General features: G+C 30.3%; 4 protein-coding genes across 4 annotated transcripts; 1 reads left to right on the top strand and 3 right to left on the bottom strand.

Annotated features, from left to right (window-relative positions):
- Window positions 1-1,415: 1,415 nt before the first annotated feature.
- LOC25489793 (uncharacterized) lies at window positions 1,416-2,582 on the bottom strand. Its single transcript, XM_013606003.3, has 3 exons — window positions 2,254-2,582; window positions 1,921-2,007; window positions 1,416-1,827 (listed from the first exon to the last, which is right to left on the bottom strand). The coding sequence occupies exons 1-3, from the start codon at window positions 2,512-2,514 to the stop codon at window positions 1,711-1,713; spliced, it is 465 nt and encodes a 154-aa protein (XP_013461457.1). The 5' UTR covers window positions 2,515-2,582; the 3' UTR covers window positions 1,416-1,710.
- Window positions 2,583-8,665: 6,083 nt separating this feature from the next.
- On the bottom strand, window positions 8,666-10,645 carry LOC11443485 (uncharacterized). The gene is made up of 3 exons (XM_003602351.4): window positions 10,122-10,645; window positions 9,149-9,235; window positions 8,666-9,060 (listed from the first exon to the last, which is right to left on the bottom strand). The coding sequence occupies exons 1-3, from the start codon at window positions 10,371-10,373 to the stop codon at window positions 8,920-8,922; spliced, it is 480 nt and encodes a 159-aa protein (XP_003602399.1). The 5' UTR covers window positions 10,374-10,645; the 3' UTR covers window positions 8,666-8,919.
- Window positions 10,646-13,585: 2,940 nt separating this feature from the next.
- LOC11421675 (caffeic acid 3-O-methyltransferase) lies at window positions 13,586-20,812 on the top strand. The gene is made up of 4 exons (XM_003602348.3): window positions 13,586-14,103; window positions 19,447-19,757; window positions 19,897-19,961; window positions 20,305-20,812. Exons 1-4 carry the CDS (start codon window positions 13,685-13,687, stop codon window positions 20,605-20,607), a joined length of 1,098 nt encoding a protein of 365 aa, XP_003602396.1. The 5' UTR covers window positions 13,586-13,684; the 3' UTR covers window positions 20,608-20,812.
- A 264-nt stretch (window positions 20,813-21,076) lies between these two features.
- Window positions 21,077-26,758, bottom strand: LOC11425208 (protein DOWNY MILDEW RESISTANCE 6). Its single transcript, XM_003602347.4, has 4 exons — window positions 26,386-26,758; window positions 25,743-25,990; window positions 22,195-22,519; window positions 21,077-21,712 (listed from the first exon to the last, which is right to left on the bottom strand). The coding sequence occupies exons 1-4, from the start codon at window positions 26,581-26,583 to the stop codon at window positions 21,467-21,469; spliced, it is 1,017 nt and encodes a 338-aa protein (XP_003602395.1). The 5' UTR covers window positions 26,584-26,758; the 3' UTR covers window positions 21,077-21,466.
- Window positions 26,759-27,248: the final 490 nt, after the last annotated feature.

Below are 27,248 nucleotides of genomic sequence, written 5' to 3'. Positions count from 1 at the left end.
AACTTCAACTTCAAGGAAGGATCACGAGGAGTTGAAGAAGGTTTCATGCCTAGCTAGCTGACCACTTTCTTCAAGCAACTCAATAGTATATTTGCACTGATCATCAATAATTTAACTCTCTGATTAAGCAATTTTGACCCCGACATAATGGAGTGTGCCTAAACCTATGATTATGAAATTCTTATCCAGATGGGACTTAACAAGTTGAGTTTCAGAATGATCGTCACGAGCAAAAACAATATCATCCAGATATACCAAAAAAATAGTAAACCTACGGCCAAAACTAAAAATGGAGTGATCATTTGGAGATTGTTTATATCCTAAAGAAATCAAAGTTGATAACAACTTTCAATATCATTTCCTTCAAAAAACTTTGAATATCATTGTCTATGGGCATGTTTGAGACCATAGATGGAGTTATGAAATTTACAGACTGCAATTAAACATGGAATAGAACCAAGAACGTTGACACCAGATAAAGAGCAGTACCATTTAGATTTATTCATCGACGTCTCCAAGTAAAAAGAGCATTATTGACATCAAGTAGCCTTTGATGCCAGCAAAGACAAACAAATTTCTGACAGTGCTAAGTTTGGCCACAGGAGAAAAGGCTTCATTACTTGAGGATAGATTACATACATCAAGTAGCCTCTAACTAGAAAAGTAGGTGAAAATGATAGGTCATTCTAATCCATACCTAACATTTTTTTTTTGTAAGATAATCCATACCTAACATCTTGACTCAATTTCTTAGGAACTGATAAAAAAACGTGTTGGACTTGAGAAGGCGTGTTTCATCTTGAAAGACGGCTTCTAAAGGCACATACATGTATAAATGATTATAATTATATTTCAAGAAAAGATGAAAAATGACTTCCAAAGTCTAACGCATTTTTTATTAGCCCCCAAAATTTTATTTAAAACAACAGTCATCTCAGCTGTTTGGTTACCTTTCCCTGTGAACAATCTAGGAGAAAGAATGTCTAACATTTGCTCAAATAAAAAATTAAGGAGTATTTAACTATGTTTAATAGAGAGTAGAGACTAGTGGCGGTGTAACAGTTTTTGTAGCTGACGGCACTAATATATCTTTCTCATTTGATGCCAGTTCCAAATTTAATTAAGCATACAACATTAAAGAATGAGATTTTACTGTGTTAGGCCACAAGATCACTCCATGTTGTATTCAAATGTATCTAATATATCTTTCTCATTTGATTCCAATTCCAAATGAAATTAAGTATACAACATTAAAGAATGAGATTTTACTCTTTTAGGCTGCAAGATCACTCCCTGCTGTATCTATACAGAATTGATAATCTCAGTAAATCTATACTAAATCTAGATATTGAGTTGAATTACTCGAAGCCTTGTACTGGTCTATTCAAATTCAGTCACCCGCAAAAACCAAAACGAAAAGTCATGAATATAGATAGAATTGATAATCTCAGTATTTCATATATTATTTTGTACATTGCATCTTGCTTTCTGCTTCACATAACACAACTATAATTGCACCACAGAACATAAGCATCCTTCTTATAATGCTTGTGTTATAATAAATAAAGTAGCTTGAAAAAAGTTGTGTAACGAACTGGTTGCAGAAAGACGATTCTAATATAAATCTCAAAATTCCTCTAATCCGAAAAAGAAGCTAGCATAGTATCAAATGCCTTTTCAAACAGAATGTTTGAGCAGGAAATTGACATTTTAATAAATTCGCCGCCGCACTCTCCTCTGATCCTTCCAGTGACCAGCACTCTCGGCATTGCAATGCATGGTCCAGTACATACAGGGTGCAGCAGTATCGCAAACATAACAGTAACACTGTGTCCAAAGATTGCCACAAAGTCAGTATGAGGGATAAATCCACAAGATTTACATACACAATTGTGAACATAACGCAGCAATTTCCGTTACCTTATTGCAATAGCTTTCTCGAGGAGTGGTCTTAAATGGAAATTTGAGGCATAAATGTCTTGAGTGAGGATAATCTCTTAGGGCTATCTGAATGAACATGAACCAGGAAAAAAATTGAACTTTAAATTTGTATGCTGTTTTTAGTGCAAAACAGCATCAAAGCACCAAATAGTACTATTGCCAAGATTTACCCTTAAAAACTCAATCTTTAAATTAAATTAAATGAAACTGAAATACAAAAATCAAATTGGTGATTTAGATTTTAAATTTTTTCATCAAAATCAATTGGAAAATGGGTTTTTGATGAAATTGAATAATTAGGGGTGAATTTACCTTGCCCTTTTGTCCAAGAACGCAGAGATCATCATCATCATCATCGTTGTTGTGAGGTCTAGAAGAAGCATCGATGGGAGAGTTATCAGAAGGATCAAAACCTAGGATAAAACAATCATCAGTTTCCTCGAAACGTTTGATGTCGTCGATTTTTTTGAGACAAGCGATGGCTCTGATGGGACTCTCGTCGACAACTAGCGCAGCCTTTGATCGTGCTGGAGGAGATTTGCGACAACGCGATTTCCTTGCCGTTGTCGTCATTTTGCTTAAACCCTTGAAGGTGTGATTGATAATCGAGTGCAGTTGAAGTGTTATGTTAAATAGTCCAATTCAATTCAAAATACTTAAAAAAAATTCTCTGTTAGAAATATGACCGTTTGAGGCGGGTCTTTGTTTTTTTTTAATTGCAATGTCCATGGTTCAAATTCAATTATCAATTAGCAAAAGCAAAAAAAATTTAAAAAATAAAATAAACAGACAAAGAAGCTGTTTTAATGTTTTTTTAAAAGTAGTCCAATTCAATTCAAAATACTTAATTTTTTTTTAAATAGTCACATTAAATAATTTATTTTATTTTTAAATGGAGAAAGGGGAAATTTATATTAACGAGCATCTAGATGGAAGCTAAGAGCATCATTATCGATTAAATATTGTCGTGTCCTAATTGAAGTTAAGAAAATTGAGTTGGAAATATAACGATGTTTAATTTTGAAAAAGCATTCTCAAACTTATTGTAGTTCCCCCATTAAACTACAAATTTGGTTGGAATAGAGAGATATGATTTGATAAATTTATAATATATTTAAACCTCATATTTGACACAGTAAAGGGGTATCATAAATAAACGGTGTTATAATCATATGATGACTTGTCTTTGTAATTTCTATCATAAGGTTACGATGGAAACTATTTAGATAAAATTAGAAATTCATTGATTCATTACTTATTTATTATCATGATACCTTGTCATTTTTTAAATATTTTATCATTTTTAAAATAACGATATCATGGTGTTTGTTATTATAATTAATTTCATACCTTTTGAAAATTATTTTCATTAATTGCGAGAGTAATTTTCTCATTAAAATATGATAAAATAATAATACTTCCTCCGTCCCAAATTGTATGACGTTTTGGGCATTTCACACATATTAAGAAATGTAATTAATATTGTGTGGGAAAGAGATATTATGAGTCGTTTTACAAAATTATCCTTAATAAATGATACTCCCTCCGTTTCAAAATACATGTCCAATTTTTGCAATGTGCACTATTCACTTGACTTACTTTGACCATACTTTTTAACTAATATATAAATACAAATATTAGCATGTAAGATGTTGTTTGATTTGTCTCGACAAATATTTTCAAAATATTAAATTTTTATAATTTTTTACTTTAGAAAATTAAAGATATTATCTGTCAAAATTATGCATTGGCATATGTGAAGTGGTTGACTTGGACATGTATTTTGAAACGGAGGGAGAAAGATAAATGAAAGAATTGAAAAAAGAAAGAGTAATAAATAGTTAAGGATATAATAAGAAAAGTAACATTAATGTTTCATTGGTATTCTAAAGTGACATACAATTTGGGACAAATATTTTTTCTAAAGTGACATACAATTTGGGACGGAGGAAGTATTATGTTTGTTATCGTGTGTGTGCGTCAAACTCATCATTAGTTTAATGTTTATCTTATCCATATGATATTTCTATCCAACTATTTCTCTAATCATGTATATGTATCTTATCTTAAAATTTCCCTTTTGTTAAAAAAAAAAAAAAAAAATTAATTAAGTTTTTAGTCCCCGTAAATATTCACTGTTTTGCTTTTAGTCTCTATAAAATAAAATCACACTTTTTAGTTCCTATAAAATTTTTCATCAGCATTTTTAGTCCCTATAAATTTTTCCTTCGACACTTTTAGTCACCATCAAAAAATTTCTTCAACAGTTTTGGTCCTTAAAATGCTTAAGAAAAATGTCACAGGGACTAAAAAGTGTGATTTTATTTTGTAGGGACTAAAAACAAAACTGTGAATATTTATAGAAACTAAAAACTTAATTAATCCAAAAAAAAAAAATCCTATCTTAAACTTCAAATGAGGGTTTATGTTTATGATGCAATATCTAGTCATGTATCTATCCTATCTTAAACCATTTAGTTGCTAACTTACTTTAACTAAAAAACATAACAAACATACTCTCATTTGCATTTTACTAAAAACAATACTCTCTCTTTTACAAATCTACTTATATGCAGAGACATACATGTCTTTTACAATTTTAGCTAAAGAATTGGTATTTTTTTAAGACAAAACTAAAACGAACAAAAATTACTAGGCTTAAATATGATAATTGTCCTTGTAATTTGGGTCAGTTTTGATTTTCGTCCCCGTAAAAAAAAACTTTGAAATATATCCCTGTAAAAAAAAAAATTGTTTGAAAAAGGTCTCTGGCCCCACTTCATGTCTGACTTGGCATGTTATTCACCACGTGGCAGTTGCTGACTATGCAACTTTTACCACGTGGCAGTCCACGTAAATAAAAAAAATTAAAAAAAATTATGAAAATTATTTTTTAAAATTTAAAAAATCTGAAAATACTTTTCCAAAAAATAAAATCTGAAAAAAAACTTTGAAAATTAAAATTTTCGAAAATTTAATTTTTTGACATAAAAACTGTTAAAATTATAAATTTTGAAAATTAAATTTTCGAAAAAATAGATTTTTTTTTAATTTGAAAATTATATATTAAATTTTTTTCGAAAATAATGACAATTATATTTTCAAAAGTTATAAATTTTAAATTTTTGAAAATAAATTATAATTTAAAAAAAAATCTAATTTCTTGTTCTTTTAGGAAAATTTTAATTTAAAAAAAAATTCAGAAATTTCAGAATACATTTTATTAAAAAATATTAATTTTATTTTGAAAATTATACAAAAAATAAATCAGAAAATTATTTTGATTTTTTAAAATTTATTTTCTAATTTTAAAAACAATTTTCAGAATTTTAATTTTTTTAAAAAATTAATATTATGTGGCACGCCACGTGGCAAAAGTTGCACAGTCAGCAACTGCCACGTGGCCAAAACCATGTCAAATCAGCTGAATAGTGGGGCTAAGGACCTTTTTCAAACAAAAAAAAAATTATAGGGATATTTTTTTTTACCTGACGAAAATCAAAACTGACTCAAATTACAGGGATGATTATCATATTTAAACCAAATTACTAACTAACTAAATAATTGTATCAAAATCTGTTCATGCTTTTGTATTTTCATGGATCGCAGCTTCCTCCACGCTCGATCAGGGAAAGAGTATAAATGCACTATGAAATAACTTGCACATAAATTTGTACCTAATTTCCATTAAATTTTTATCACTATATTAAATTTTTTGTCGCAAGAAAATAAAGGAAGACCAACAACAACAACATTTATTAATTGTAAAAATAAAACAATTTAAAAAAAAAAATGAAGAGCAACAATAAGAGATCTTGAGTAAAGAAAATGTAACCTTATGTGTGATTGAATAGAAATTATCGTTTGAGTAAAAAAATGCAATACTGGTCTATGGAGCATTTAATTAGTTCGTTTGAATTTCGTCGAAAAAGTGTTGTGATTTATGTGTGATTGAATGGTGAATTAAGGTGGGGCTGATCTTAGAAGAGCTAGGGAAGCTAATATTTGTCTCCTTAAAAAACTTGTTTGGAATTTGATTCAGTCTTCACCAAAACTTTGGGTGACTCTCCTCGCCAATAAGTATGTTTTTGGTCCTAACATCCTCCATGCTAAAAATACCCTCGAAGAGGGGTTCTCTTGGCGAGCAGGATAAGGTAGTTCTTCTTTTTGGTTATCCTTGAAGCTCTCTTGGTTTCTTTGGATCGACTGTTCCCTTCATAGACATCCATGATTTGCACTTGACATTCAAAGATCTCCACCAACGACCCTCATTCTCAGGTCTTGTACTCTCAGCTCCCTCCATAGGCTTCTGATTTTGTCAACAACATGCACACATCAAGTTCAATCCCTCCATAGAAGATGCTTTCCTTTGGAGTGGTTATATATGGTTGTTGTCCCACACAAACATGATACCTCTTGTTCTACCTTCTTCTTCTTGGCCTTAAATAAGGAAATTAAAACTTTTTGAAAAGCATAAATTTTCTTTTTTGGTTGGCTTGCCACAACTCTATCCCTACTCTCAAATTGCTCAACCGTAGGAATATTATTGCTCCATCGGCTACTTGCTCTCGTTGTGGTCTCAAAGATGAGACATTCCTTCATTGTGTTCGTGAATGTAATTTTTCTCAAATTATTTGGCACCATGTATGTGAACTTCTTCACAATTATGGATGTGTGTGATTGGTTGAAGGTGGGTTATGTGGGACATCATTCTTTCATTTTTGCGCTGAGTGTGTGGTGGGCTTGGCTCACTGGAGCATTATGTGTTTAAGCAACGAGAGTTGGCCTTTAAGTTGCCTCTCATACAACATTCATAGTATGGTAGATTCTTTAATCTCTTGTTTTGCGACTACTCCCAATGTTGAGTCAAGTCATAGATTTATTAGGTGGAATAATGATAACCACTCTTGCACCATTCTCAATGTTTATGGAAATTGTTTGGGCACCCCTGTGAGAGCTGGCTATGGTGGAATCTAATGAAAACATGCATGCTTTTATTTATCAAGTTTTTCTAGTTATATTCATGACTCTTATGACATTTTGTATGTTGAGTTTTACGCTATCTACTAGGGTCTAACTTTGGCAAAAAGCTTGGACATTGTTGATCTTGTTTGTTGCTCATACTCCTTGCATTGCAAGGTCCGACAATGAGGTATCATGTTTACGCGGTCTTGATCCAAGATGTGAAGGATTTGATTGAACAAACTAATGTAACTATTTGCCATACGCTTAGAGAGGGTAATAAGTGTGCGAATTTCATGGTCAAACTTGGAGTCGCTTCGAATAACAAGCTGCTTCGCCACACCTCTCCCTCGAAAGACCTTTTGCACCTGCTTAGGATGGACGCAGTTGGAATTTACTTTTCTAGAAAGTAGTTCCTTTTGTGTGTTTTTTCCCTTTCTTTTTATGTTTGTTTCTTTGTTTTCTTTGCCTTGTAACCAAAAAACAAATGGTAAAAATAACAGTGTCGTTCCAACGTTATTGAGGAACCTGTGGCGATTAACCAAGGAGGAGGAAGATATTTTTGTTTTTTTTTTCTTTCTAATTCATTAAATGGAATTGACAAAACTACCCTTCTATTTACAATTATTTTGTATTGTAGTAAAAGGATTTTTTTTGGTAAAAATTAAGTGGGAGTAAACTTGCTAACTTACTTCTTCATATTTTTAGGTGGATTATAGGTTCATTGAGGCCCATTTTAGAGTTTTTTTATATATGGTATGAAAATTTAAAAAATGTAGTTTAGTTATTTAAATACAGACTATTGTTGGATGCAGTGGAACGCATTTTAGAGTTTTTGATATGTGGTATTAATATTATTTTTTTGATGGGATATGGTATGAACATTTTAAAAATGTAGTTGAAATATTTAAATAATTGAGATGTGTAAAGTAATATATGATATGGATGTGAATACTCTAACGTGCTCATCTTTCCGTTTTTATTAACAAAAAATGATTAAAAAAAAAAAAAAGTAAAACTGAAATGAAAAATATTACACCAAAGCACAATATTTATTATATAAGGTCAAAATAAAGATTTTCTTAGTGTCAAGTATTTTTTTTCTATTATTGTGGGTTGTTCTTTTGTTTTTGGTTGATAATATTTGTGGTTTGTTCTTATTTTAATGAGATTTAGCAAATTTTTTAATTGATGATTCAAATAAAAATGATAAATAATTTAAATATAAAGGATACATGAGAAAGAAAATTCTAGCCCAAAAGTATGTATCCCCTTTATATAATAGTCTAGTAAATATCATTGGCATTTACGATCATATTAGAACTATCCACGTGGAATTTGAACTATGTCACTTTTTTTTTAGAGTCACTTAAAGTTATAATGTCAAACTCTAAATTAAATGTGAATTAGAGTCGCGAGTAAAACAATCTTCTTTTTATTTATAGACAAAATGATAAACAACACCTAAAATCACACACTGGCAAGAGTTCAAACTCGAGTGAAGATGTACAACTATCAATATCGGTAAAACTAAATTCGAGGAGAAATAAAAAGTGTTTTGCGATGGAGGGATTTTGATCCTCTCCCCTCCATTATGTTCCTATAAAAATTGAACCAAACAAAAAATTTCAAATATTCCATACCTATACGAGTGTATTTCTAGTTGCTACCATACCTCAACAAAATAGATGAAATCCATTCCATGATTGCAATAGATCATATTATAATATTTACGCAATTTCATTCAATTTTGACTCCTTAATGATTTTAAAACTAAATCATTGAATCCCAATTTCAAAACTAGACTATACATGCTGCTTTCACATGGCCATAGATCATCCAAGTCACTCAAAATGCAATTTATCATGACACATTCTTAACTACAGACAGAAATAGTTTTAGAATTTACCCCAAAATCAAAATTTTAACTAGGCTTCTTGTGTGCCATTTCCATCTACACACCATTCAAACAGGTACCAGTAACATTAAACATTTGTTAGTACATAACCAATGAGCCTATTCTTCTTCTTCAGCTAAAAACTTAAAAATATCCCTCTCATTCTTCCAGCAGCTATCAGCATTACAATCACAATGTGGTTTCTCAGAACGGGTCCAGTACTTACAAGGAGCAACTGAGTCACACACGTAACAGAAACACTGTATTCAATTCAACCAAAGACATTAATTAGAGACAATGTATAGAGAGATCAATAAAAACTAAACAAGAAGAAAATCCCACCATTACCATTTCACATGAACTCTCGTGAGGTGTAGTAGTGAAGGGAAATTTGACACATAGATGTCTTGCATGTGGATAATCTCTACAAGCCACCTATATATTGTTCAAAAAATATTCAATCAGCATAACTCAAAATGAAGATTAACACTATAGTCCGTAGCAATTACAATTATGATAAAAAAGTGTAATCAATTCTTAACACAAATCACTATTTTACTTGAAACTACTATTTTTAGATTCTGAGTCTAGAATTGATTAAAACACACAAATTTATAATCCAACTCACTTTTACAGTATGCATCTAAACACAAATCACTTTACCTGCAACCCACTTTTAACCAGAATCAATTCACTCATAATTAATTCTTGTCAAAGCAGAAGTAAACATACACTTAAGCTAATGATTGATTTAGCTTGTCCAAGACCAAAATCTCTTCCAATACACATTTCACTGTGATTTTAATAAGCTGCATTTCCTAGCTTATATTTTTTTACACGGGTTTCCACCCCAGAAACAAACAGCCACTAAAAAGTTACATTCATTTCTTTCATTTTTCAAATTATTATCGGTGCCAACATATTTGTGTGTTTTTGAAAACCCATTTGAATCCAACATAGATATTAATACCAATGGAAGCAGTCACATTGCATTATTATCTTGAAAATTGTTTTAAGCTAGAGCAAAAACAAAAGCTAAAAACATGCATTTTTTAAATTTGCAGGGCTAAGAATGTATACAAATAACTAAAACCATTTCCATTAAAAAACGAAAAAAAAAAAACTTGAAAAAAATGTAAACTTTACAGTGATTAAACACATATTTGAAAGTTATCAAGAACAAGACAGTCCAATCCCAAATAACTGAAACCTAGTTTTGATTTTGTTCATAACCTTGAATCCAAATAAAATCCATAATCAATGAAACATAAAAGTATAAAATGAAAGGTTTTGTAGTGAAAAAACATAGTTGTATTTTTACCTGACCCTTTTCAGCAAGAACAGCGATATCAGGGCTATCATCATTATGATTATCGTCGATCTCTTTCTCCAACGAAAGCTTTGATAGAGAATCAGATGGGTCATCGAAATCTAAGATGAAGCATTCTTCAGTTTCCTCGAAACGTTTGATGTCTTCTTTTCTTTTGAGACAAACCACTGCTCTAATTGGGGTTTCCGACATTGGTGTAGAAAGGTCTATGCTTTCGTTGTTACAGTCTTTCTCTTCTGCCATTGTTTTCCACTTCTTCTTCTGTGTTGAGCAATCATCAAACTTCGAAACTAAACAAAACTTTTCGCGTTCCCCGTTTAATGCGACGTCGTTTTGAGGCGAGTGCTGTTTTCTAAATATTTCTTGGGTTTTTCAAGGTTTCTCCAAAACTAATGTTTGAAAATTGCTCATTAGGCACCCTGATTTTGCTCTCACTCTAGGATAGGGATGACAATAGATAGCCTTTGGGCATGGTCCTATAGTGTCCATCTCTCTATCCGCATTTAGAAAAAAGATTTTGGATCCGAGCCCACACACTTGTGAGTAATAAGTTTGGTGTCTGTCTCCGTATCCTATGGATATCTAACAGTATGTACTTGCACTCATTACCTATACTTTAACAACATAAGAACAATAAATAACAAAAAAATATCATAACTTAATTAAAATATGATTTAAAATCTCTTAAATCAACGTATAATTTATTGCAGAGAGTATTATTTAATCGAATAAAAAGGATCTAAAATAATCTAGAAGTCCTAGCTCAACTGAGAAAATGCCGAAATTGTTAGACCGGATGTCATGATTGTGTTACGAACCCCGGTACCTCCACTTTGATGTATGAGTTTTATAATGGCTTTGTCATTTCGGTCTATCTACAAAAAAAAAAAAGGATCTAATATATATATATAAAGAGCATATTACAATAAATATCAAAGCTAATGATTAACTAACTAATTTTCGTATTACATAAAATTATAATCATAGAATACTCGTACTAGCACCCATACCTGTTTAAATTTGCGGGTAATTATCCAAGCTCGAGACCATATCCAAAAATGTGAATATTTTACCCTGTTCATCTTATACCTTTTTTACAGATATCCATTGAACTTGATCTAATTACCATCATGTCTCACGTTCGGTGCTAGTTAGCTATCTTTCTCTAGTTTAAGATAGTTAATTTGAAGAAAACATATTTAAAAATTGTTCTTAATGAGGAGCCATTTTGAGTTGTTTTTTTCCCTAAAAAAAATCATATTTTATAATTGATTTTTTTAAAAAGATAAAGTTATTTTCATTGTGTTTAACACCCATAAAACAACTTCTGTTTTTTAAAGAATCTCTAAAAATCAATTTCTTAATATCAAAAGTTTTTTATACAATTAATTTAGGGTGTTTATATTAGGATACGCTTTATACCAGTTCAACAATATTTTGATTTGGGACCTATTAATTTATGAGGTTTTGATAATAATTCTACGAGTATTTTTTTTTAAGGAAATTTTACGACTACTTGTAATTTGAATATGGGAATACTACTTTTCCATGAAGAGCAGGTTAGGGTAGACACAAAAGCTGACTCTTGCGCAAAGCTTGTTCAACCCAATAGTGACATATTAGGAAATGAAAATACCCTTCTTGATGCCTACTTTTCAATACTCAAGAAAAGTCCTCCTTACCATATTGTCCCATTTTCTATTAAGAGCAGAGAAGAACACATTTGTTCACACCAACATGATTTTTGTATGCTTCTAAATGAAAAGCTTCTAGTTCTCCATCTCAACCCGTGATTACGGTCTATTCAATTTGCTTAGAAATGAGGCATCAATTATGATGCAATATTTGGACTCATTATTCAATTAAAAAACTATATGAACTTACGGTGTCACGTAGGTGAATAACACTATCAAAATTTGAGTACTTCTCCTATCACGGGGAGAAAAACACTCATAAAATCAATTGTTGAGATAAATTTTGTATCATAAATAATTAATTTTACAATTAGATCAATAAATCTCATTGTTTAATTAAATAATATATGACAAAACTTCTTTGAAAATTTGGTATTCAACTCAAGAATCGACTAATCGGAATGGTACAATCAAACCATCCATTTAGGTGGTCTCAACTTTATCCAGGACTTTGTCCATACAGACCAAAACAAAACTATGACCAAAACAAAACTATGAATGTATGCAACTGCAACACATTTGGGTATAATAATGCAAAACTATTTTAGATGAAAGTAGAAATTGGTAAATTTGGAATATCTTCGGATTCCAATCAAAGCAATGATAGATAGACATCTTTTAATGTGTATACCATTTTATATCACTCTACAAAATAGTTAACCAGATATATAGTCTGAGTAATCACATTTTTTTAGTTACATGACCATTATTTTTTCAGAATTTATTTGGTTAACTAAGTAGAAAAATAATGGTCACGTACATTTTAGTTGTGTGACCATATTTTTCAGTTTTTAAATAGTGGTCACGCAAACTATATATCTTGTTAATTGAAATTTTCAACAGTGATACACATTAAAAAGGTATCTACTGATCTTGTTACAGTTATATTCTGTGAGTCTAAGTGGTCGGTATGGACTATGGATGTATAACCCAGTTACCACTAGAGCTGTCAAAATGGGTCGGGCCTTACGGGTCGGACCGTTTAGCCCGATTAATTATAGGGCTTGGGCCTTAAATATTGAGCCCGGATTTTAATAGGGCTTTTTAGCCCGGCCCTAAAAAGCCCGATACCCGTTAGAGCTAGCTCGAACGGGCCGCGGGTAGCCCGTTAGCCCGCATAACAAAAAAATCCTATAAATTATATATATTTTTCAAATAATTCTTTACTTAGTTGATTATCAAAGTGAAAAATAAAAGTGAAAATTCAATGAATTAACACATATGAATGTAATATAAAATTATATTTACTCGTTTCATCATTTATAATTTTAAAGATCAAATATATAAATATCTATAAAAAATTTTTAGGGAAGTAAATATCTATAACCATAACGTATCTAATTTATTTAAAATTGTTTTCCTCGCCGTTTTAGTTTACGACTAGTGTACAAAAATGTTTACAGTTTATTATTGTGCTAGACATTATTTAAACATATTAAAAATTTATAGGAGTATTTTATAGTACTTTTTTATATAAAAAAAATGTAATTTTTAATACGGGCCGACTCGTTAGCCCGCGGCCCATGTAGGTCCGGACTCAGGTAGTATATTTTAAGCCCGTTTTTCAATCGGACTTTTTGACCTGACCCGATAAAGCCCATTAGGGCCGGACCGCCCGTTTTGACAACTCTAGTTACCACATATGCACGAATTCTCTTAGGGGTCCACATTGTGGTGGTTGAGTGGGACCCAATTGTAATGTATGGCCCAGATACACCAAACTCAACCAAACAATTTCTCATAAAGTTCTATATAATAGCAATCCACTTTGCATCATTAAGGTCACACTCACACACACCTTCATTCTTCCACATTCTTCAAATCACCACTACAATCTCAAAAACCTCATCAATCACAACCATGGGTTCAACAGGTGAAACTCAAATAACACCAACTCACATATCAGATGAAGAAGCAAACCTCTTCGCCATGCAACTAGCAAGTGCCTCAGTTCTTCCCATGGTTTTAAAATCAGCTCTTGAACTTGATCTCTTAGAAATCATTGCTAAAGCTGGACCTGGTGCTCAAATTTCACCTATTGAAATTGCTTCTCAGCTCCCAACAACTAACCCTGAAGCACCGGTTATGCTGGACCGTATCTTGCGTCTATTGGCTTGTTACAATATCCTCACTTGTTCTGTTCGTACTCAACAAGATGGAAAGGTTCAGAGACTTTATGGTTTGGCTACTGTTGCTAAGTATTTGGTTAAGAATGAAGATGGTGTATCCATTTCTGCTCTTAACCTCATGAATCAGGATAAAGTTCTCATGGAAAGCTGGTATTTCACTATTTCCTATTCTCTGTTTTTTACTCTGTTTTTATTTTGCTCTGTTCTCTGTTTTATTGGTACTAAGAATAGATGTGATATATTCTGAAAATGTGTTTACAACTGACAGATAGTTCTGACTTACTAATTCTAGGACGAGGAGTGTTAAAATTTACCTTTAGATTTTTGATATGGGGTAAATATAAATGAACAAAATGGGTGAATGGATCACTTAGTGGAACAATGTTTCTTTACTAATAATTAAAAACTAGCAGGATATGGAATTATGATTGAATCAAATTCCATATACAACATATTTAACACATAAATAAGTGACCAAATATGATTGGTTAGGTTGTTAAGATTGTGATTCATACTCCACTCAGATTGATAAATAATCTATCAGTATTTTTAACAAATGTGCTTTAACTTTAAGACATATTCTAGCTTTAAGACACACCTTAAACATAAAATAAAATCATAAAACACATCAACAACAAAATGTGAGAATTAGCACCCAAAAAAAAAAAAAAGAATTGGAATTTGTATTCATTATTCTAGTTAGCTTTTTTGTCCTTCTCTCTTTCCCGACGGGTTATTCAGTAAGCTATAGACACTAGACATAAATGCAGAAATTTAAAATTCATATGTCTTTGTAAAATAGTACAAAGTAACAAGAAACCCCGTAAAAAAAAAAAACAAATTATAGGTGGGAAAACACGTATTTGTAAAATAGTTACCTTTTTCTTAGGGAACTTCTACGGTACATTCACAAAATAAGGTGTACCGGTACTCTTGTTTCATAATTTTATAAATTAACGATAATTTTTTATGTAATAAATAACTATTTGTTAATATTTATATTTTATATAACATCATTTTAGAAAAAACATCATTTCATTGTTTATAAGAATTATAGTAATTATTTTTACATATTATTGTAAAAAATAATCAATGTTCTCAATTACGAGTGATAAAAATTCAAAAAAATTAATTTTATTTCGTTGACACTTTTGATGAATAAGATTTAGTTGTTATAATTATAAATGATAAAAAAATAATATTTTTCTTAAAAAAACAACTCTTTTAACTATTAATTTAAAGAGTGGATGTATCGGTACACTCAAATATATTGGGTGTACCATATAATTTATCCTGCTCATATTACTCAGATCATACGCATATTTGCTTAGAGAAATAATCATGGGTCGGTGACCGATTAAATTGACAACTACGTAGATATCTCATAGTATATGAGAATATTTGTTTTTGATGCATTATAATTTGTTTCTTACAATGTAGTTTACGCCTTTCTCATACATTTTGTTCTCATGGAGAGGCTGGAAATCTAAAATTTTGTATAGAATATACATTATTTTAAAATGTAACGTTTGAGACTCGATGAACATTTAGAAAACACAATTAATGGATTACAAAAATGAAATGTTTTCATTTGCACGGGAAGTTAACGTGTAAGTTAATTATTCATAAGTTTTTAATTACTCCATAATGGTTCTTTTGAAGAAAATTAAGAATGTTTATTTAGTTAAAATTTTATGGTTGGTTTTTTTTTAGAGGATTTTATGGTAAGGGATTATTGCAATAAACTCGTGTCAATTATTAAGAGGAAATTGATTAATACATGGACGATGATTATCCAGAAACACTAACCTCAAAGAGTTGAAACACTACCATCAAAGAGTTGTGTTATTTGAACATCCATATATATATGATAACTTTTGTGACAACCAAAATTAAAAAAAAAAAAGGTAGTGATACAAAAACTAAAACAATAAAAAAAAAATAAAAAAATAATGTAAGTATGAAATAGAAAGTTGTCACAAAAATTATAAAAAATAATTGTTCAAATATCATTTCTCAACTTCGAAAGTTTCAAATTATGACATGATGATGACCTAGAGGGACCCCCCATTTTTGAGTGGCCACCAACTCACTATTCAACATTTCTGCATTTCACCTACCACCAATGGAGTGTGAACCAATCTTCCTGCAAAGCTTTCAATAGCAATATGAACAGTTAGACAATTTCGTAATAGTCCAAGTTGTTTGTCAAAGCTCAAGACTATTATGGTTTTACGTACATGTCAACATTAAAAGAAATCGAGTAGTTGAACGAACTTTTGCATATAGCATTAAGGGTTAAAAAGTTTTTATCCCCTTTTATTCGGGGTCTTTTGGTTTATCCTCCTATGGAATAAAACTTGGAGATTTCCTCCTATAAAATAAAGATTTTTTTGTTTACTCTCCTCCCCCCACAGCCAACAGTCAGCATCTGATTGAATAAATTTGATGACATGGCGTGCTGACACGATATTTTTTATTTTTTTTGAATTTCCATGTGGCATAATTTAAAAAAAAAAAAAAACTTTTTTATAAACACAAAAAACCTTTTTATTTTGAAAAAAATCTGAACTTTTTTAAAAACCCCAAATTATTTAAAAACATTCAGATTTTTTTAATTTTTTTTTTAATTTTTGTTTTTATTAATTTTGATAATTAAATTTCATAACTATTAAATATCTTCTTAATTAAAAAAAAAATCTGAAATTTTTTTCTAATTTTTTAAATTTCGAAATAAAAACCCCCAGATTTTTTAAAAACATTGAGATTTTTTTAATTTTGATAATTAAATTTCAAAACTTTTAAATATCTTCTTAATTTAAAAAAAAAATCTGAATTATTTTTTCTAATTTTTTAAATTTCAAAATAAAAACCCCCAGATTTTTTAAAAACATTGAGATTTTTTTAATTTCTATTTTTTTATTTTGATAATTAAATTTCAAAACTTTTAAATATCTTCTTAATTTAAAACAAAATCTGAATTTTTTTTTTCTAATTTTTTAAATTTCGAAAAAAACCCCCAGATTTTTTTAATTTCAATTTTTTTATTTTTATAATTAAATTTCAGAACTTTTAAATATCTTTTTAATTAAAAAAAATCAGATTTTAAAATTTTTGAAAAAAAACTCCCTTATATTTAAAAGTAGAGAAAAACTCGAAATTAAAATTCAGATTTTTTTTCAAAATAAAAAGATTTTTTGTTTTTTTTTTATAAATTATGCCGCGTGGAAATTAAAAAAAATAAAATAAAATATTATGTTAGTAGCAAATTTATCCATTCAGATGCTGACTATTGGTTGTGGAGGGGGTAAACCAAATAATATTTATTTTACAGGGAAAATCTCCAAAAAAAAAAATTCATAGGAGGGTATACCTAAAAAGCCTAGTAACCCTAGTATTAATTTTGGGTCTCAGATAAACCAAAAAAATGGATAGATCTTTGAACTTAAGAAAACTTGGTTTGGATGTTACATATCAACCACAAAAGTTAAAAAAATATGTATAGAATTTGTTTAATCACATTTGACGTTATAACAAAAAATATCACATTTGATGCATCAACATTCAAACGATAGTGTTATGTTGATCGAGGAGGGTTGAGCCTAACAAAAAATGATAGGCTTTCACAGTGTTATGAATAAAATTATTTGAAGAAAAAAGAATCTATAAAAAAGAAAAGTCTCTTATTGTAATTATATAATTCAACTTAATCAATATGGTTTAGTGAATAGAATACATTTTTTAATATGGAAAAATGGTCCCTTAAAAGTGAGTGATTATTTCAAGCCAATTCACTTTTTGACATAAAAAGCTTATACAATTATTTTCTATTAAAAGTAACAAAATATCATCATGTCAAAATTCATTATATTATCATGTCAAATTATTTTTCCTCAAAAAAAAAAAAAATCACTATGTCTGTTAAGTTAATTTACTTTGAGAAATGATATTTGCACGACCACTTTCTCATAACTTTTTGACAACTTTATACATTATCCTCTTATTCTTCCTCTTCCTTTTTCTCTCTCCATTGGTTTTGACCAATGAAAAGAGAGAAAAAATAAGTTTTCACAAAAGTTGTCTTATATGGTTGTTCAAATAACACTACTCATTTACTTTATAGTGTGCGTTTGGTTTGGCGGTGACGAGAATTGATTTTTATAGAATTGAGTTTGAGAGAATTGATTTTGATTAAAAGTGAGTTAGATGTGAATTGATTTTTGTTTGAATACACTTTGTTAAAAGCGATTCTTATGAATTGTTGTTGTTTGGATACATTGAATCAAAATTGCTTTTAGATGTATAATTACCAAAATAGATTTTTCAATTTTTTTAATTTTTTTTTTGTTTCAAATAATTATTTAGTATACGTCGATAATAATAATTTTATTTAGGGGATCCATGATAATAACTTCTTTTTTTAAGGACCATAATAATAACTTTTTTTTGTTTTGTTGAAGAACCATAATAAATATTAATAATAACTTAAAAACTATTTTTTTTCCTAAAAAAAAAATGTAAAAACTAATAAAAACATATAGTAGTAATTAATTAATGATTATAATAAATAACAAAGGGAAGGAACAAAACGCATAGCAAAACAAACAGAAAAGAAAATATACAAATTTTCTGGAAGCTACTTGATGTGAAGAAAACAAAAAATAGAGATCCTGGAAGTTGCTTGATGTGAAGAAAACAAGAAAAAAAATGCTGAATGCTGAGACAGTGAATAGAAACTTAAATGGGTTGTTCAAGAGGGAGAGAAGGAAGAAAACGATATAGATCTGAAAGAGAACGAGATAGATCTGAGGGCAAAGAAGGAAGAAATGAGTTTTTTAACTGCCAAATCTACAGTAAACAAAAATTGATTTTGGGATTCACCGCAGAAACTAGGAATATGATGAGCTTCAGCAGAACTGGCGTTTTGGGCCTAAAATCATGTTTCCTGGAATCGCTTTTTCTTCATCCAAACAAGATAAAAATTAGGAAAACGGTGTTTGACAAAAGAAACTTAGGTTTGGCTTGTGGAAAAGTGATGCCAAACACATACATAGTGGTTCTATACACATCATTTTTGTTTTATCAATATCCTATGGCATGAATGAACTACAACTAGATATCTTAACCATGTGATTAGGATTTTAATCTCCAGCGGTGTAGGAAATAATTTTTTTTTTGAATAAAGTATGAAATAATATATGTTTGGTGATGTCAACACTTTAAATGAATCTCGACATCTTGAGTAATTAGTCATCGACTTCTAATGAGAGATTGCCGAAGTTAACCCAAATAATGGGTTATAGTATACAAGTAATTAAATTGTTTTTCTTTACGAGAAATTGTATTCATCTCATGCTTAGATGACATAAAAACCTTAAAATAAAGATGACATAAAAACACTTTCTATTCTGCAAAAACATCAACATCCTTCCAATTGCACACACATTCTCTCTATTATGAGAAATAGTAATCCTTAGTCCTTACTCATTGTAGGTACCACCTAAAAGATGCAGTCCTTGATGGGGGCATTCCATTCAACAAGGCTTATGGAATGACAGCCTTTGAATACCATGGAACAGATCCAAGGTTTAACAAGGTTTTCAACAAGGGGATGTCTGATCACTCTACCATCACAATGAAGAAAATTCTTGAGACCTACACAGGTTTTGAAGGCCTTAAATCTCTTGTTGATGTAGGTGGTGGTACTGGAGCTGTAATTAACACGATTGTCTCAAAATATCCCACCATTAAGGGTATTAATTTTGATTTACCCCATGTCATTGAAGATGCTCCATCTTATCCAGGTACTTTTTTTCTTATGTTTAACCGCGCTGCTTAGTTTACATGTCATTGTCTTAAACAATTAGTATTAGGTTTTACAGCATATTTGAACAAAATTACTTACTACAATATATGTAGAATTGACATTGATGTTTTGTGTAGGAGTTGAGCATGTTGGTGGAGACATGTTTGTCAGTATTCCAAAGGCTGATGCTGTTTTTATGAAGGTGCATTTTATAAATCTTACCTACCCTAACACAATGTTTTGGCCTTCTTCTATACGCTAACAGTAGCACCGACACTTGAGATAGAGGAAATGTCAGGTGTCATTGTCAACATGTTTATATCCATGCTTTCCATAACATAGTTGTTTTAGCCTTTACATTTGATATACTTCAAATCATATTCCTCTTGTTTACATAAAATTCGCGAAGAGAATAACTCTGTCACTAAATTTAGAAATGCAATGAAAGAAAGGTTTATTTTATATTTTTCTTAACTAAAATTTGTTACTACATTAATTTTTCTGATAGTATATGCTAATTATGATATCATTTTATATGCATATAGTGGATTTGTCATGACTGGAGTGATGAGCACTGCTTGAAATTTTTGAAGAACTGCTATGAAGCACTACCAGACAATGGAAAAGTGATTGTGGCAGAATGCATACTTCCAGTGGCTCCAGATTCAAGCCTGGCCACAAAAGGTGTGGTTCACATTGATGCAATCATGTTGGCTCATAATCCAGGTGGGAAAGAGAGAACACAGAAAGAGTTTGAGGATCTTGCCAAAGGTGCTGGATTCCAAGGTTTCAAAGTTCATTGTAATGCTTTCAACACATACATCATGGAATTTCTTAAGAAGGTTTAAGTTCTTTGGCGTGTTGCATCTGAGTTTTGATATTGAGATTGTGGTTGTGCTTCTACTTACCTAAGTTTTCCCCATAAAAATATGTGATTTCAACTTCTATTCGGTAGGAAAATAATAATGAGAAAGTTCATTGTAATATTGCCTATATCAAATAACATTGTTTCATATTGTGGAATTGGATTGTACTTCTATGTCTTCTCTTTAATTCCAGCTCTTTCATTAATCATCATCAGTTTTTTTTTTTTTTTGATAAATAATCTCCAAGAACTTACCAATACATACGTAGATATAGCAATGAAATTCAACTGATTAACAATGTCAATCAATAATTACCATTTTATACATCAACTTCATACTAATTTTATTTTTTAAAAGGAAACTGTTAAGAGTTCAAGTGCGATTGATTAGTATCATATCGACCATTGTATAAGATTAATAAACTATATGAATTGTATATAAGAGAGATGAGTAAAAAAAAACGAATCAATTTGAGTTTCGCAGCTAATCAACTATAGTCTGACATAAACTTATGATGCAAACTACAATTTGCAATAAGCAAAGAGCAACATTATTCAAACACACAAAATTGACACTTGTATACCCCGACACTGTATAAAATACATCGAGATTCAGTGCATTCTGTGTTACATTATTATTAAAACAGAAACGTATTTGTAGGAAGAACATTTACTAGGCAAATGCATGGACAATAGAAACTGCAAAAGCAAAAAAGAATTGAAAATTACACACTGCTTCATAGGACTGAGGATTGGATACGAAGAAGGGAGACTGAAACTTTGTTTTGTCAAATAACTCCCTCATTTTTCACCCTTATTTTGTACCTATCGCATCTTAAAGGTTAATTGTTCTTGAAAAATTCCAAACAGTGTTCTTTTTCCAAGTCCCTACTCCAGAACTTGCTATAGTATTCTGGATATGTAAATCCTCTGTACACAGCTCCAGATCCATCTTCTGTGAGTGGCTTTGCAGGACATATCAATGCCTCATTATCTGGGCAGAGAAATGAAGCCACAGAAAGTCTTGGTTTCTCAGCATTGACAATAGCCCGATGCCAAACACTCTTATAAAGCCCGTTGCTCAAAGCCTGAAATCACGTGTAACATAAAAGATGTTAAAATTACAAAAAGTCCAGGAAATTTTGTGTCAGCATGAGTTTGAACGTGTACATAGAGAAAAAGAGTAATGCTGGGAACATGTTTTTTAACAGACATTTCAACACACTCTCTCGGTTAAAATTGATAGGAGTTCGAGCAAATTTACAAGGAATGTTTGTGTTTAAGAGTGTGTTCCTAGCATTATTCTTTGGAATAAACACTAATTTTGTGTTGTATGGTTCCAAACAGTTTATGTCAACCAAATTACATGTGAAGTTTGATAGAAGCTTGGAGGTGAAGAGCACGCCACCAACAGTTACGCGTGTTCATGGATTGATAAACTGTTTGTTGATACTAACTAGTCCATCAAGTGTGTCTTAAGGTGATCATGACTACGCAAATAACTGGCTCAAATTTAGTTACAATGTTAATGTAGCGTATATTTGTCGTAAATGAGTAGCTTATTACATACCTGCAGTTGATCACCTATGTTAATAACAAAGGCATCAGGAATTGGGTTAATAGCAAGCCACTTGCCATCTTTGAGGACTTGTAGGCCAGCAACATGAAGATCTTGGAGTAGAATTGTAAGTGCATTTGGGTCTGTATGCCCTGGCAATCCATAAGTAAGTTCTGGTTGTGGGCATGGTGGATAGTAATTCACTGCCATGTGCTGCCCTTGTTCACCTAAAGCATTCCTTAAGTAATCTTTTTCTAGGCCCAAGCTCTCTGATATGTATTCTTCTATTCTCAACCCCAATTCCCTAACTTCTTTGCAGTAATTTGCCACAGTTTCCCTGCCACATACAAATTATCATGCAACAGTTGTCAATTATGTTGGACTTTAATTTGCTTGTTAATTCATCATCTACCGAAACACAAATTATTGATGGGGGCTTGTTTATCATTTGTCATGAAGAGCCTTGTCGTAGCTGGGCTTAATCAAGGAGACTGATGAGTATATGAATTTTTATCTTCCTTATTTTTGTTTATTTTCTACGACAAAAATTAATGAAGCAGCAACACTTAGAACATCCACAAGAGAGCACCCCAAATTGGGTGCTCAAATGAGTCTCCTAACATCACTTATTTTACGATAATAGTTAATGAACACCAATTTTTTTTCAATCGAGCTTAAAAGAAATTATTAAATAGTTTTCATATATAATTATATATCATTACATTTCAACAAAAAATGTTTATTTTATTAAGATTTATTAAATGAGGCTTGTGAAAAATGAAGAGAGAAAGAGTGCTTCCTTAGTCACCTTTTCCATAGAGGCAGGCACCCATGTATCATACTCCACATGAGGGTGCATTTTTAATACGGTGTTAAATACATGAAGCATCAACCATTATGAATAGTCAAGTTAAGTAAAAAAAGTATCGAAAATATTAACGAGTTGCTGAGTTGCTCCACACTCTCTTTAAACGTCATAAATAGCAAGTTTATATGAAATGTGTGATTCAATGTATTGAAAGTTATAACAAGTGATTTTTTAAACAATAATATCGTGATTTTGAATGCTTAAAGTGTTAGGTGACAATCATTGGCAAAACCCTTTTTTAATTTTGACCCCTTAAATAATGTCTCTCTAGGGTTTTCCAGTCAATAGTACTTCCTTATTTTTAGTGATTTTGCTAGTTAGCATAGCAGTAAAATGTAGCATACATCCTTTGGTCACTATTATGAATAAAAGTTTATATTTTAGATTCTTTCATTTAATGATGCACATGGTTTTTATTTTTTTTAAAGAACACATGATTTTTATTATAGACCACATACATTATTAAATGAAATTATTAAATGAATGAACCTAAAATATAATTTTTGTTTATATTAGTGAATGGAGAGGGTGTACACATTTGATTTGACGAGACTATTTAAATCGTAAAGGGAAACAGATCCCGGGGCCCAAGTTTTTCAGGACAAGAAGATCTAGACAATATTAACACAAATATACAGTGAAGAGCTTACGTCAACACGGAAATATCTAGTGATGTCAGGACCCATCTTTTTCTTGACATAGTATTCATTAAACTAATGCGACTTGCTTAAATTTATGACATTTTTTTTTTTTTAAATCAATTATGACATTGTTAACTTATACTCTCTCTGTTTAAATTATAAATAACTTTTCACTTTTTTAGATTTATTAAATAAATTATATATATGGTCTATAATATGAATAAAGAGTTTAAATCTAGTAATTGTTCATCAAAAAATACAAAACTTAAATTTTAAAAGACTAATCGCACAGCTGTTAATATATTCCTTTCGTCTCATTTTACTTGTCCTTTAAAATATCAATGTAACATTTTTACTCGTCTCTTTAGTATTTTTTGTCTCAAAATAATTGTCACTTTAAAATATTAATGTAACATTTACTTATTTTTAATTAATATACTCTTATTTATTGAATTATAATCCACCTAAATACTCAACTAACTAGAGTTAATAAGAGTATTTTAGTAAATTATACTTCATCCGTTTAAAATACATGTCGCATTTTTTCAATGCGCATTATTCACGTGACTTAATTTAACCGTATTTTTTAATTAATATGTAAATACAAACTTAACATATAAGATGTTGTTCGATTTGTATCGATAAATATTTTCAAAATATTAAATTTTTTATAATTTTTTACCTTAAATAGTTAAATACATTAATCTACAAAGTTGTGCATTGACAAGAGTGAAGTAGTTGACTGCAACATGCTTTTTTTTTTTAAATCGCGCACAACTGTAAAATGGGGCTAAGTGTTTGTTTGTTCGAATTCGCATTCAATTTCTCCAATGTAGCAATAAAAATTACCGCAATGCAGAAGCTATAGACATTAGAGTTCATGGTACACAAAAATTTGCTTCCAAAAGCGACTCCAAACATATGGTAAGTAGCGGAGTGCTAAGGAGATCGATAGTTCGATCCTAACTTTCAACATAAAACCAATTTTAATTAGACAATAAATTGCACTCAAAAGTTTAACTTATCGAGATAACGTTTTTGTTCAAATTATTGTTATTGTTACTGTCTTTTTTTTTTTAAGTAGTTTAATGAATAGAAATTCATTTTTAAAATGAATAAGCGGGTATTCAAAGTTTAAACATCAACATTTATGCATTATCCCTATCAACTGAATCAAGTTCACATCTGAACCAAGTTCACATGACTTTTACAAAAATAATTCTAATGAATCCTCTTATCAATGAGATAGCACCTTGAGTATGTAAAAGTTTGTTAAATTTTAAATCAATTTTAATAATATACATTAATCTAAAAAAGTTTTAAAAAAAATTAATCTAAAAAAGTCTCACTCTTGTAATAAAAATAAAAAAAAAGCGCTATAAAATTCCTTTTAGTAGGTCAGTCAGTATTTAATTTCCAATCATAAAACTACTCACATTTTTCTAAAAAATCGTGAAGAGAACAAAAATATAATGTGGTTTTTATAGCAAAATGGTAACATGACAAATCATGTAACTTCTTTTTGGGGACATGGGATTTTTTATGATTTGACAAGTACTTTGATTTAGATTTTAAACAATTTTTTTTAAGATTCTTTAAAAAATACATTTAAAACACTACTTAACATGACAATCTTTTATATATATATATATATTGCTAACTTGTGTTTCTAACATAATACTCTTAAAGAATTTTAAATAAAAATCTATTCTACAACAAAGTCAAATATTTTAATTTTTAACATAATTAGTATACAAACCTTCTTAAAAGTTGACTATTTAAAGATCTTAAGCTCCTATGACTTCGTTAACATTTTTTTATCATATTCATAAAGTAAGAAAATGCATCATATATATTACATCAATTTTATTTTTTTTATAGACAAGAGAATGACCTCATGGTGAATACATCATCACATGTCATTCACCTAAAAACTATACCTCACCACATGTCTACAAGGTGAGGCCTAGACCTAGTCAGTAACACTTGTCCGATGATAGATACGTGGCTGAAATTAGAGAGACAGAGAAAAATGAAGAGAGTGGACTTACTTGAATGAAGGAGGATTAGAAGGCCATTCTGGCACATAATTATCCAAAGGATAGCAATGAAGTCTAAGGTAGTCCCTCCAATTATGCACCTCCTCTTTGTTCACATTAAAACTTGTAGATAGTCTCATTGTCTTTGTTGGATCGTCTGAATACAACTTCATTTTCTCCTCCACTGGCAACTTGAAAAAATCATATGCCACTTCTGCTGTTTTTTTCAATTCTTCTAGTGGCACCCCATGATTAACTACCTGTCCAATTAATTGTCAATATATTATTAATTAGCCTCCCAAAACTTACGGTGTTTAATATAAAATTAATTCAGTGACTGTGCATTACACAATCATTCAATTAGCATTGTTTTCACAATGTCACTTAATTACCAAAATGACATTTTATTTCATCATTAAGAATTGAACTAGGTTCTCTAAAGTTACAAATCATACACATTGCGCATCAACCACTTACGTTAGAACTAGTGGCATCTGGCTTGCATGTGACAAATCAAATTGTATTTAGCAGAAATGAGGAATTAATCCTAATTATGACGAGTAGCAAAAGTTATGCTTATCTAAAAAAATCTTCATTGTTCATCTATGGTTATTGAATAATGAATAAACAAAAAAATTGAAATATGGGGCTAGACCTGGAAAAAACCATAGGAGCTGCATGCTTCACCAATTTGCTGCACAATCTGTGTTCTGTTGTGAGAACCCAAATCAATGATAGGAACATTTTCGAACTCAGAGACTTGAGAAAGACATGGTCTATCAGATTCGGGTCTGATGTAGCTTTCGGGTAATTTTGAATAATGGATTCCGGAAGAAAGCACTTTGGTGTCCATTATATATAATCTTTGGGGGAAAATACAAAGAAAGAACCAAGGAAAATGACAACCACACAATATAGAGTTATTTGGGATTAAGGAAGTGAAGAACGAGTAGTTTCGAGGAAGATGAGCTTAAATGTGACATAGCATGCATTTGTATATATACACTAAAAAATATTGTGTAAGGGACTTGATTGGGTGAGAAACTTGTACTTTTTTTTTTCTTTCTTTTTTTCTGGGGATTAAATCTCGGATGCAAGGTCCTTGCCAACTGAATTAAGTTCATTGGAACGAGCAACTTGTATTTTGATGACATTATTTAGATATCTCTTTTAGTTAATTATTTTCTTTCGTCTAAATAATTTATTTTAATTATTCATTCATCATTCTTTTTCATGTAAAAACATTAATATCATTAATGTTATCAACCACTATCTGTGAGGTGAATGATTCAGGTGTTTTCTCTTTAAAAGGTGTACTTACTTCTAAATAATAAATAAATAAACAGTTAATCAAATCAATAATTGATACTCCAGTCGGTCCATAAGAAGAGATTGAACTATTACAAGTGATAAATCAAAATTTAAATTTTATATGAGAATATTCACATTAATGTTCAATGATGTCTGGACCAAACCGGTAAAAAAATGAGCAATTATATATTATTTTAATCAATTTTT

Source organism: Medicago truncatula, chromosome 3 (genome assembly GCF_003473485.1).
Source record: "Medicago truncatula cultivar Jemalong A17 chromosome 3, MtrunA17r5.0-ANR, whole genome shotgun sequence".
In the NCBI taxonomy this organism is placed as follows: domain Eukaryota; kingdom Viridiplantae; phylum Streptophyta; class Magnoliopsida; order Fabales; family Fabaceae; genus Medicago; species Medicago truncatula.
Note: the sequence above shows the minus strand (reverse complement) of the source record. Positions and strands in the feature narration are given on the sequence as shown.